The 11,189-nt window shown below is 32.5% G+C and overlaps 2 protein-coding genes across 3 annotated transcripts; both read right to left on the reverse strand.

Annotated features, from left to right (window-relative positions):
• Window positions 1-201: 201 nt before the first annotated feature.
• On the reverse strand, window positions 202-3,482 carry LOC114391925 (transmembrane 9 superfamily member 9-like). The gene is made up of 7 exons (XM_028352939.1): window positions 3,242-3,482; window positions 2,621-2,785; window positions 2,419-2,528; window positions 2,214-2,322; window positions 2,014-2,126; window positions 1,756-1,906; window positions 202-1,665 (listed from the first exon to the last, which is right to left on the reverse strand). The coding sequence occupies exons 1-7, from the start codon at window positions 3,359-3,361 to the stop codon at window positions 505-507; spliced, it is 1,929 nt and encodes a 642-aa protein (XP_028208740.1). The 5' UTR covers window positions 3,362-3,482; the 3' UTR covers window positions 202-504.
• A 1,953-nt stretch (window positions 3,483-5,435) lies between these two features.
• Window positions 5,436-8,956, reverse strand: LOC114391928. 2 transcript variants are annotated; one of them, XM_028352943.1, is made up of 8 exons: window positions 8,478-8,493; window positions 8,209-8,250; window positions 7,506-7,642; window positions 6,895-6,977; window positions 6,699-6,800; window positions 6,369-6,583; window positions 6,069-6,163; window positions 5,436-5,976 (listed from the first exon to the last, which is right to left on the reverse strand). In XM_028352943.1, the coding sequence occupies exons 3-8, from the start codon at window positions 7,522-7,524 to the stop codon at window positions 5,723-5,725; spliced, it is 768 nt and encodes a 255-aa protein (XP_028208744.1). In that variant the 5' UTR covers window positions 7,525-7,642; window positions 8,209-8,250; window positions 8,478-8,493; the 3' UTR covers window positions 5,436-5,722. The 2 variants fall into 2 exon arrangements, with proteins under 2 accessions (XP_028208744.1, XP_028208743.1); XM_028352942.1 differs by lacking the exon at window positions 7,506-7,642 and having other exon boundaries at window positions 8,478-8,956.
• Window positions 8,957-11,189: the final 2,233 nt, after the last annotated feature.

Below are 11,189 nucleotides of genomic sequence, written 5' to 3' on the forward strand. Positions count from 1 at the left end.
AGATGAACGGGATCATAAGCCAATTCAAGTTTTGTACTGGTTCCATTTCGTAATACGAAGCATAGCATATACAAGGGGAAACCAGGCAGGCGTCTATCAGAAACATTCTAAGTAAAAGTACTGACGTAGATTGCAATATCTATAACAAAATTCTTATTGACAAAAGGAAGTGATTTTATTTGTAAAAATACAGGATCTAAACCAAGGTTTGCGTTCAAGTATTTACTACTTGCAAGATTTTTTTTTCAAGATAAGCATTGAGGACAGATAAATTACTCAATAGTCCTCGTGAATGTGCCATACAAAACAATGAGAATATTCAAGGATACTTACTGAGGGCTGGGGAAGAAGGATACTAAGGAAGAACACAAAATATGGATACTATGAAAATACATTTAATGACTTGGAACACAAATCAGAACTCCAAAATATTCTAGGTAGAGGAGACTAAATTTCTGTGCTTCAACTTAGAACTGAAACCATGAGACTTAAAATTGGCAAGGTTCAGTCAATTTTCACTGACGAATAGATCAGCCTTGTGAACCAGAAGCATGCATAGAAACCAATTGTACCGGTCAACACAAAGAAAGCATATGAAAGCAGCAGCATGTACCCGAAGTACAAGATTCCAGATATCGGTTTTGAGATTTCAAGTTTTGTGAAGAAGTAAAAAACAGCATATAGGAAAAGGTAGAGTGCAGAGGAACCTGAAGTCAGATACGACCTCCACCACCAATTGTAGTCTTCACTACACAGCTGAAAGTAGCAGAGCACAATTGTGATCTCAGCACAAGTGATGATGAGGATGACGAACACGATGAACAGGAAACCAAATATATAATAAAACTGATGTAACCAGATTGATGTGAGGATGAAGAAAAGCTCAATGAAGACAGCACCAAATGGGAGTATGCCTCCTATCAGAATAGAGCATACATAATTCATATACCAAGCCTGCTCAGGAATCTGCCTAGCTATCTTGTTTGTCTTCACAGGATCCTCAATTGCCGGCTTCTTATTAAACCCAACAAAACCACCAACAAACACAAGTGGAAATGAGATGCCGAACCATAACAAAAGAAGAGCAAACATTGTTTGAAATGGCACAGCCCCAGAAGACTTCTGCCCCCAAATTAGTGCATTTAGCACAAAGAATACAGCAAAGGCAGTGGCAGGAAATATAAATGCGGTCCCGAAAGAGATTTTCTTCCATTCTGTTCCCTTGAACATCTTATAGAGACGTGCGGAAGCATATCCAGCAAGCATTCCCATAAATACCCACAGCAAGAGCATGGCTGTCATCAACCCTCCTCTATTTGAGGGAGACAGAAATCCAAGGGCAGCAAACATCATAGTGACTAGAGTCATTCCGAAAAACTGAACACCTGTTCCAACATATACACAAAGTAGGTCTGAGTTTGATGGAGGCCTGAATACATCCCCATGGACTAGTTTCCATCCTGTCTCTTCTTGTGCTTCTTCTTGTGTCTCTAGTTGATTGTACTTGGAGATATCGCGGTAAAGTGTCCTCAACATTATCATAGCCACCATGCCTGAAAGGAAGAGTACAATCATCAAGGAATTGACAATTGAAAACCAGTGAATCTGGTCATCGGCCATTAGAAGATAGGTATCCCAGCGATATGCCCACTTCACATCACTTGCCTACAAGGTAAAAAAGAAATCAACATCTAAATCCAATTCTTAGTGTCACTTTGGTAATTCAATTGCTACAAATTGTAGTAACTAACTAACCTCAAACTCAACATCATACGTAAAAATGATTTCTTTCTTGTCTTCAACCTCTTGAGGAGATTCAGAGCTGGTGACTAGCTTTTTTGCATGGGGGTCACAGGTAGTTAAGCGGGTATTCTCATTCCATTTACCTTCATATTCATGCTTTATACTGAATTCATAGGAGTAATTTCAATGTACAATTATTATTAGTCATGAGATTAATAGATAAGTACAAAACTGTATTAACAGCCAGGTGGAAAAGACTTATGATACAACCTGAATGGTGTAACCTCAAATCCTACAATCCTTGACAACTCTAACTCTGGATCTCTATGATACTTAACCACAAATGCTAAGTGGTTGTGGATGAAATACTTGTCCTCTTTGATCTGTCAACAGTTGAGTACAAGAGGTCAAAATGAAATCAAAACAATGGTTATAAAGTAATGCTCAGAACTCAGGAAGCTTCTACATACTCCGGAATATTGTCCCTTTAGACCAACAAGGAAGCCATGCAGATACACCACGGAAGCTTCCTGATCAAGCCTTCTTATAGGAACAACCAAAGGGAGATTGTCTAGAATCCTGCAACAATGCAAGGATAAAATATCCTTTTGTCACAAAGACATTATTGCCACAAAGTTGCATGAGATATAAGCTTCGGGGTCATTAGTGCCTCACATGTTCACCCGATACTCATCATCTATCATTTCCTTGAACTCTTTGGCCGTTTTCTCATCAAGAATTAGACGACAAGCAACATTGCACAGCTGTGGTTCTCTCATTTTAAACTGGAAGAATCAAAATGTTTCAATATTTTAGTAGTGAAACATAATACACTAAAGGTAGAAAGCTGGAACCTGTCTGAAAGATTTAAACCAACCACATAGGGAGAGTTTTCAATGCGGTCACCCCGGAGAACTTCCCCTAGATTTTCTGCACTGTCAAAAATGTGTTTAGGCCGACAATAAGGCAGTGAATAGTATGAGTAAGGAAGCTGTGTTTTCGTGGAAGTCAGTTTGTTCACTTTCACCCTCAACGGATCTCCCTGTCACCAATGAACACAAAATAATAAACAAATGTTACAAATTAGGAAAAGTCATGGCCTGTTTCTATGGTTGATCACCAATGCATTGATTGAATTAGGAGAATAAACTGCCAGCTATGTTATTGTCTAGGAAATGCAAATTTTTGGTGCAATTACATAATGACAAACATATATAGTTGTGGAATTGGCATTGCATGATGGAACAAGGATTAGTGTGATTCTGATTACTCATCAAAATCACACAGAATTCAAATTACTCATCCCCTCATCAAATGAAAATGAATCAAGACGATCAAGCAAGGATCCAAAACCAACAAGGTAAAGAAGGGATAGAGAAACCATAATATCAACAAGACCCATCACTGATCTAACATGAAATTCAATGACGAAAGGATAGAGCAGGCTTAAAATACTCAAAAAGAATAGATTTTGAAGGAAAACAAGAAACTTAATGACCTTCCAGAAATCCTCAGGTGCAACACCAGGGAGGTAAAAACATGTACTTTGGTGGGTAATGAGTAGAATGCAAATGAATACAGAGATGCATAGGTCACGAGCCAGAGGCTCTCTCGCCATTGTTTTCAGACAAACACGGTCCACTCGCTCTCTTTCTCTTCCCCTGTTCTGTTATGCTGTGATTTTTGTGTCAATTTTTATTGTTTTGTTTGTTGAAATGCAAATGTTGTTTTTTTTAAAAGTGGTTGAGACAAAAATGTTGAGGATTTGCGAGACATTTCTAAACCATGCATGACAATGAATGAGATCAATATCATGACGTGCGGCACTGAATGGATCACGTAGTTTCAACGGTGATTAACGAACCATCCACTCGTGTTTATTACATTAATTGAAGTTAATGATTGGCTGGCGGTTCAGAATAATGTTTGGAACTGTTCGTTCAAGTTAAAATGTGGCTGCACTCAAGCTCGATTCACAGGCTTTGAATTAATATATTTGATTAAAATACGTCGGCAATGTAAGTTTTTTACACTTTCTTCTGATCATAGATTGTCTGATAACAGATTTTTTTTCTATTTTTGTAATTATTCCTTAAAAATTATATCTAATGTTGAAGATGGGAAAACTCAATTTTATTATTTGATTGGATCGAATTTTGAATCCTATTCTAAAAATTGAATCAATTCAAACCAAATAAAACATAATATTTCAAGTATTATTTGAAAATTCTTTATTTTATTTTAAAAATCTCCCATTATTTTAAAAATTATTTAAATTTAATCCCCCAAAAAAAGTCATTTCAATATATAATATTTTAAATCTACTTTAAAAGTTAATTTTAAGTCATGAAGAAACTTATTTTAATTTTCTTATATTTTTCTCTGGAAAGTACTTTTAAAGGAAATTATTCAAACAAAACCCTTAATAGATTAATAGAGCTAGTAAACTGAATAAATTGCATTTTGTTCCTGATCATAGATTGTCTGATAACAGATTTTTTTTCTATTTTTGTAATTATTCCTTAAAAATTATATCTAATGTTGAAGATGGGAAAACTCAATTTTATTATTTGATTGGATCGAATTTTGAATCCTATTCTAAAAATTGATTCAATTCAAACCAAATAAAACATAATATTTCAAGTATTATTTGAAAATTCTTTATTTTATTTTAAAAATCTCCCATTATTTTAAAAATTATTTAAATTTAATCCCCCAAAAAAAGTCATTTCAATATATAATATTTTAAATCTACTTTAAAAGTTAATTTTAAGTCATGAAGAAACTTATTTTAATTTTCTTATATTTTTCTCTGGAAAGTACTTTTAAAGGAAATTATTCAAACAAAACCCTTAATAGATTAATAGAGCTAGTAAACTGAATAAATTGCATTTTGTTCCTGATCATAGATTGTCTGATAACAGATTTTTTTTCTATTTTTGTAATTATTCCTTAAAAATTATATCTAATGTTGAAGATGGGAAAACTCAATTTTATTATTTGATTGGATCGAATTTTGAATCCTATTCTAAAAATTGATTCAATTCAAACCAAATAAAACATAATATTTCAAGTATTATTTGAAAATTCTTTATTTTATTTTAAAAATCTCCCATTATTTTAAAAATTATTTAAATTTAATCCCCCAAAAAAAGTCATTTCAATATATAATATTTTAAATCTACTTTAAAAGTTAATTTTAAGTCATGAAGAAACTTATTTTAATTTTCTTATATTTTTCTCTGGAAAGTACTTTTAAAGGAAATTATTCAAACAAAACCCTTAATAGATTAATAGAGCTAGTAAACTGAATAAATTGCATTTTGTTCCTGACAATCTAATTTTATTTTGGAAACTAGAAACAAGTCATTACCAAATCGTTAGTATTTATTATTTAATGACATGGGTAAAAGAAGGAAAAAAAAAATTTAGTCATCATGCATAAATGGCGAATCTGAAAACATTAAAGTATACACATGACACGCCCCTTCAAATTTCCAGGACAAAATTGTGTCAATATACTTCAATCGAAAATTCCAAGAGCTGATTTGGTGGGAAAAATTCCAGAAGAGTCTAAAAATGCATTAACAAACTTTTTTGTGTAATTTAATCCACGTTCGGTAGTGGTCACACAGATCAGATGTCATAAATATAAAATATCAGAACATTCCTAAATCAAATTTATAAGTGCATTTGAGAAAGAAACAGCAGGAACAAATTAAATTCGTGAGCAAATTAAATATGTTTCAATACATGATCCTCAATTATGGGGGCAGTATTCAGCTAACAAATTTTGCTGACAAGTGTCCACATTTTTCAGAAGCACATAAATCATACTTCAAAGTTCAAACTCCTCCCCTCCCATCAATACCTTTACAAACCCCAATTTCCCACAAAAGACATTCATGATTGACCCAGCTACAAAAAGGAGAAAAAGAGCACCACAAGGGAAGCACCAGATATGGCAAGAAAAAAAAATTTAGTTATCTTCTTGTACAGGTGATTCTAGCATTCTTACAGTGCGAGGAAGCATGAACTCGGCAAAGATAGGAAAATGTGATGATGGATAGTACCCATCAATATTATCATTTACCACTTCACAAGAAACAGGAATCAGCGATCTACCTCTGAAAAGGATCCAATCAATGTGAAGATCCTGTGTTTGGCAATCCCAGCAGAGGCAGAGAGCTCTAAAAATTAACTTGAGGAATTCAAGGGTTCCTTGTTTGTCACCTAATAGCACCAGATAGATAATACTCAGTAATAGCAGTCATATTATACTTAAAAGAACAGAATGGAGGTCTAAAAGCACAGAAAAAAAGTACCCTTGAATCCATGATAAGTGCGGATTAGGGAAACATTTTTCCTCACACGAGCACTAGGCCATGCATCCCTCATATCCCCAACGACACCATGCTCTCTGCACTCGATTATGTAAATACACGAGTTACAAATTACTCTGCAATAATCTTCTCTTCATTCAATCCAGTGTAAATGAATAACAAAATAGGTGACCAAGCACTTAAGGAAATATGAACTTGAGTTCATAACAGTAACATGATATAAACTTGAAAGTGATAATTGATAATATCAAACAATTGGAAATATATGTAATAAGAAACTACCTTGATCTTCCAAGAAGAAAGCGTCCAGTAGTTGATTCCTTTTGTGTATTGAAACCTCCACAGTACACAACCGGTAGGCTAGGGGGTAAGGATGCAATGTGCTGCCATGTAAGTAAAGCACTTCGCCTACGGGCACGAGGACTAAACTCATCCATGATTGTATTTACTATCTGAAATGAGAATCCAGGAGGCTCAACTCCTTTCAGTTGAAATGTGTGGACATCATGTCAAGGAACCAAGTGATCCAAAGATTGTGCAACAAAAGTAAAACACAATTTGAAAACAATTGAAGCTATAATTTCATTTCTAAATTCTAAATCATAAGGATATAGCCCATGTTGCAATGCAAGGAACTTCAGAGCCCCATGACATGCTTCCAGGTACAGAGGGAGACTCAGACAACCAAAAGGTTCCACCTTCTAGAAGCTCGACCTTTACTTAAGGGGAAAAAAATTCGGTAAACCAATTAGTTCTCCAACCAATTAAATAAAAAATAATACCAGATAATACTGAAACAATATCATACCTTTTCCTTATCATAGAAGATAGTGCAGTGCTCGCTAGTAGTGTCTTGGGGCCCTTTCCGTGATATCCCAAACTGATCATAACCTGAATTTTTTTTATCAAAGTAGAAGACACCATTTAGAAACAGAAATATTAAGCACAAAAAGGGGCTAATTGGAATTGTTTATTTAAAAGACAAGTCCTCCCCTTAGAAAGAAATATGTAACAAAGTGATGTGAATTATTTATGTCTAAGGTGACTTGAACCAGTGCTGAATACAAGCAGATGAAAATAGAACACTTCCTAGTAATAGGATGGATAATGGAGTCTCCATTTAATAAAGATCATTCCCTTTTTCATTGTCTTGAGCAACAAGCACTACCACTGATATTAGAAAGAAAAAAAAAAAGAAAAAAAAAACTTTTCTTTAAGAGCTTGAACCTTTACACAAAACACCATCAGAGTAGCATTTTATCTTGTAAGCTCACTTTCACAAGTGAAGGAAAGACAAAATCCTAGGTATCATTCTTGTGAAGAGCATTCTTTTTCCTTACTATAGCTAGTATTCAGTTGTCGTCAGGTTTCACTAAGTTGATAATTGATAACCACAATGTCACAATATGGTATGCTCACATGTTTCCTTGGACTCCATGCATCACTTGCTTTTCTTGCAGAATAATTTTATAGGAGTACTTTGGAAGCCCGCCTTAAACATTAATTCATGTTCATTAGCAAAGGAAGCCAGTCGATTTGAGCTAAAAAAATTTAACCTGTTCAAATTAAAGTGACTAAATAATTGTAGAAAAAAGAAGTCATTACTCACTAGGGAAAGATAGAACTATTTCCTGAAACCACTAGCACATTAGTTATGCTTACACTTAGCACTTTGCAAGATTGTTGACTGAACAAACTGGCATTTCAGATATTTTGATCATTTTGACATTTTATAACAAGTGAAATTCTAATAAAGTTTTCTACAACACTTCTCTCCCACTTTCTCCTTGTATGTAAACATAACAACTTTGAGTGCATCTGCCTATTTACAGATGTAGATTCTTCATCTAGACAGAATCTTAGTTTATCTAACCTTTTGACTTTTTTGAATGCACTACGCACTTATTTTAATAAAACCAAATAATCTATTGATTGAGATATTTCTCTTCATAACCAGCACCATGTCATATAAGCCTTCAACAAGGCCAAGGCTATGTGTTGTATGGCCTATGGCACATACATAATGTCAAACTAGTGACCACATTATGCATGTAATAAATTTGCGGACCATAAATGAATCTTTTCATAAGCTGAACAACAACTTATTCAAGAAGTACTTCACCTGGCAAGCCCTGCTGGAGAAAATCCAACTGTGCTTTCACTCCTGAATCCAGATGAAAATTAAAACAGAAAAAGGGGATAATTAAATTGAATCAGAATAACCAAAGGACAAAAGAAACAAAAACAGATCAATCAATCTGATTGGTAAACAAACAAAAAATTAATAACCATCAAGCAAGTATCATCCAGAGGGATCAAGACCGAAATCGCAGAAAGAAGCAGCAAAGGAAGCATTTTTAGCAACCCCAAATGCAAATTAAGAAGAGAAACCTTGTTGGGTACAGAGTATGATTGGTGAGTAACTGGTAATAACGCTTATGCACAAATCCCTTCTCTTCTCCCACGAATTAGGACTGTCTTGTGGCTCATCATCATAGAGATTGAAGGTCATCACAGTCAATGATACACTCATTTTTTCTTCCCTCTTTCCTTATCCTTCTCTCTAATTCATAGCTAATCGAATGAAAGAATAACGAATGCTTGAAGAAATAACAAATGCTGTCGTGGTCTTATATGTATATTATAATTGTCCAGGAAGCACCCTTTCAACCAAAAACACCAGACAGACAAAAAAGGGAGATCTTTTTCTTATTGTTTTCTTATTTTGGTAGGTGTGAAGTTTGTGTGAGATGAAGTTGAGAGAGGTGAGGTGAGGTCCACTCCAAAATCCAAGGTCCAAGGGTACGCCCCCTTTGATTTCTCTCTATGCCATGCCTTCTTCCATTTCCAAGTTCTACTTTACCTGCCAACCAAAATAATAAAGAAGCAGGCTTAATTATTTGCTTTCTAAATTTTTCCTTATTTTTTTTTTTTTGTAAAAAAAGGTAAAACAAAGTTTTGAGAGGGAAAGATAATTTTGTTTGCTGATGTTACATTGTTACTTATTTCAATTGCTGTCAAATTTTAAATTTTTATGTCATTTTAAATGAGAAGAAAGATTATGCATTTACATGATAAAACTTTCTATAGAGTAATTCAATCATAATTTATGTATAATAAATTTATTAATTTTTAAAATAATTATTTTTAAGTAATTTAAAGTGATAATTATTTTAGTCGGTATATAGACATTAAATTATTTTTATATTGAAAGACTTTGATTTTATTTTTTAACTATTTTCTGTTAAATATCACTTTACATGGAAAATAAGCCAAATAAAACAAAAAAAAATATAAGAATCAAAATAAAAAATAATTAAGAAGAATAAAACAAGTACAACCTTATATTAGAAGAAAATATGTTGTTTAAGTCAGAGAATTATATAAATAAGGTTAAATATGTTTTTTCTCCTTCTAAAATTATTAAATTTTGGATTTGGGTTCTTAAATTATTTTCTATGATTTCCATTGCTCTAAGTTTTGAAATCATTTTTCCTCTCTTATTTGCACAAATTTGTAAATACACATAGAAACACGACTAGGTAGTTGAATTGTATTTTTTAAAATACTCATAAATCTTTTAGAACCGAATGGTAGACAAACGAATGGAATGTCCCAATGTGAATACACCCTTTTATGCAAAACTTAGTTTGAAACCAAATTATTTTATATATATTCAAAACAGCATTTTCAAAGTTTTAATCTTGGTCTTAATCTAAGATCATTGCCATCAATAGCTATTAAAGTAACTTTGTATGTCTACTACCTTACGATTATCATGTTTACTTTATTAATTAAAATATTTTAATAGCAACATCTTTAGTCAAAATTTATTAAAAATTATAAAATTAAAAAAATACCACCCATCTCTTTCTTTTCGGGCACCAACCTCATTAAAAGGGTATTTTAAATGATATTTGAAAATTCTGATTTAACTGTGTAAGGATATACTTGAGATAAAACATAATATTTTAAAAATAAATTATAAAATTTCAAATGTTGATTATTTTCAGATTTTATTCTATATTAAAGACAATGGGTGACAATGGCAAAACATATTTTAAATGATTCCTCCTTCTCCCTTTGCTCTTTACGTGTAAGAGCAAGTTTAAAACAGGCATCTTAACAGTTATTTACTTCGTTTTTTTAAAACAATTAATTTGCATACCAAAGAAGCCAGTACTTTAAATCACGCATTACCCTTCTCGGTTCTATATTGTCTTTTATATTTGAAAAAAAAAAAACTAAAGGTTAAAAATATAGGCAAAATTATAAATTTGATTCCCCATTTTATCTCTATTTTCGATTTTGATTCTCTTTAAAATTAGTGACGAATTTGTCTTCTTATTTTATCCAGTCAATCTAAAATTGGATGTTGATTGTTACACAAGAATATTGACGGTCACATGTCATATTTTTATTGGATGATGACTATTATGTGTCATGTTCTGATTGGATGTCGAATTCATCGAAAATAAAATACATTGTTGTTATGGACCAATCAGAACATGACACGTGATAATAATCATCTAATAAGAATATGACACATGACATTCAACATTTATTTGAAATAATCAATGTCTAAATTGGAAGATCAAAATTGCGTGATTGGATAAAATAAGAAAATAAAATTCGTCAACAATTTTAAAGGAAAATCAAAATCAAAATTGAAGACAAATTAGAGGTATAAAAATACAATTTTATCAAAAAAATAATATACATATCACTTCTCTCATTAGTGTTATTCAAATTGAAATAACATCACATCACAAAAATGTCTCTTTCTTTAAATATGTTATACATATCACTTGTCTCATTAATGTTATTCAAATTGAAATAACATCACATCACAAAAATGTCTCTTTCTTTAAATATGTTATACATATCACTTCTCTCATTAGTGTTATTCAAATTAAAATAACATCACATCACAAAAATGTATCTTTCTTTACCTCCAAGTCATGCTTCCGAATCACCATGCATAACCCCCAAAATGAATCCCTTTGATTACTTTTTTTAAAGGCGTAGAATAAGGCTACAATTTTGCATAGGAGATACTAATGCAATTGCGAAAGACGATGGAAAAATGTAAATAAAACAAAC

This window comes from Glycine soja, chromosome 17 (assembly GCF_004193775.1).
Source record: "Glycine soja cultivar W05 chromosome 17, ASM419377v2, whole genome shotgun sequence".
NCBI lineage: Eukaryota > Viridiplantae > Streptophyta > Magnoliopsida > Fabales > Fabaceae > Glycine > Glycine soja.

Coding starts and splice junctions, on each gene's coding strand:
- LOC114391925 (XM_028352939.1), bottom strand. CDS start 3,361: ATGGCGAGAGAGCCTCTGGCTCGTGACCTATGCATCTCTGTATTCATT. Junction 2,323..2,418: donor GATGAGTATCGGGTGAACAT/GTGAGGCACTAA, acceptor GCATTGTTGCAG/GATTCTAGACAATCTCCCTT. Junction 1,666..1,755: donor CGTATGATGTTGAGTTTGAG/GTTAGTTAGTTA, acceptor TTTACCTTGTAG/GCAAGTGATGTGAAGTGGGC.
- LOC114391928 (XM_028352942.1), bottom strand. CDS start 8,619: ATGAGTGTATCATTGACTGTGATGACCTTCAATCTCTATGATGATGAG. Junction 6,801..6,894: donor TCTTCTATGATAAGGAAAAG/GTATGATATTGT, acceptor CCTTAAGTAAAG/GTCGAGCTTCTAGAAGGTGG. Junction 6,584..6,698: donor CTTGCATTGCAACATGGGCT/ATATCCTTATGA, acceptor CATGATGTCCAC/ACATTTCAACTGAAAGGAGT.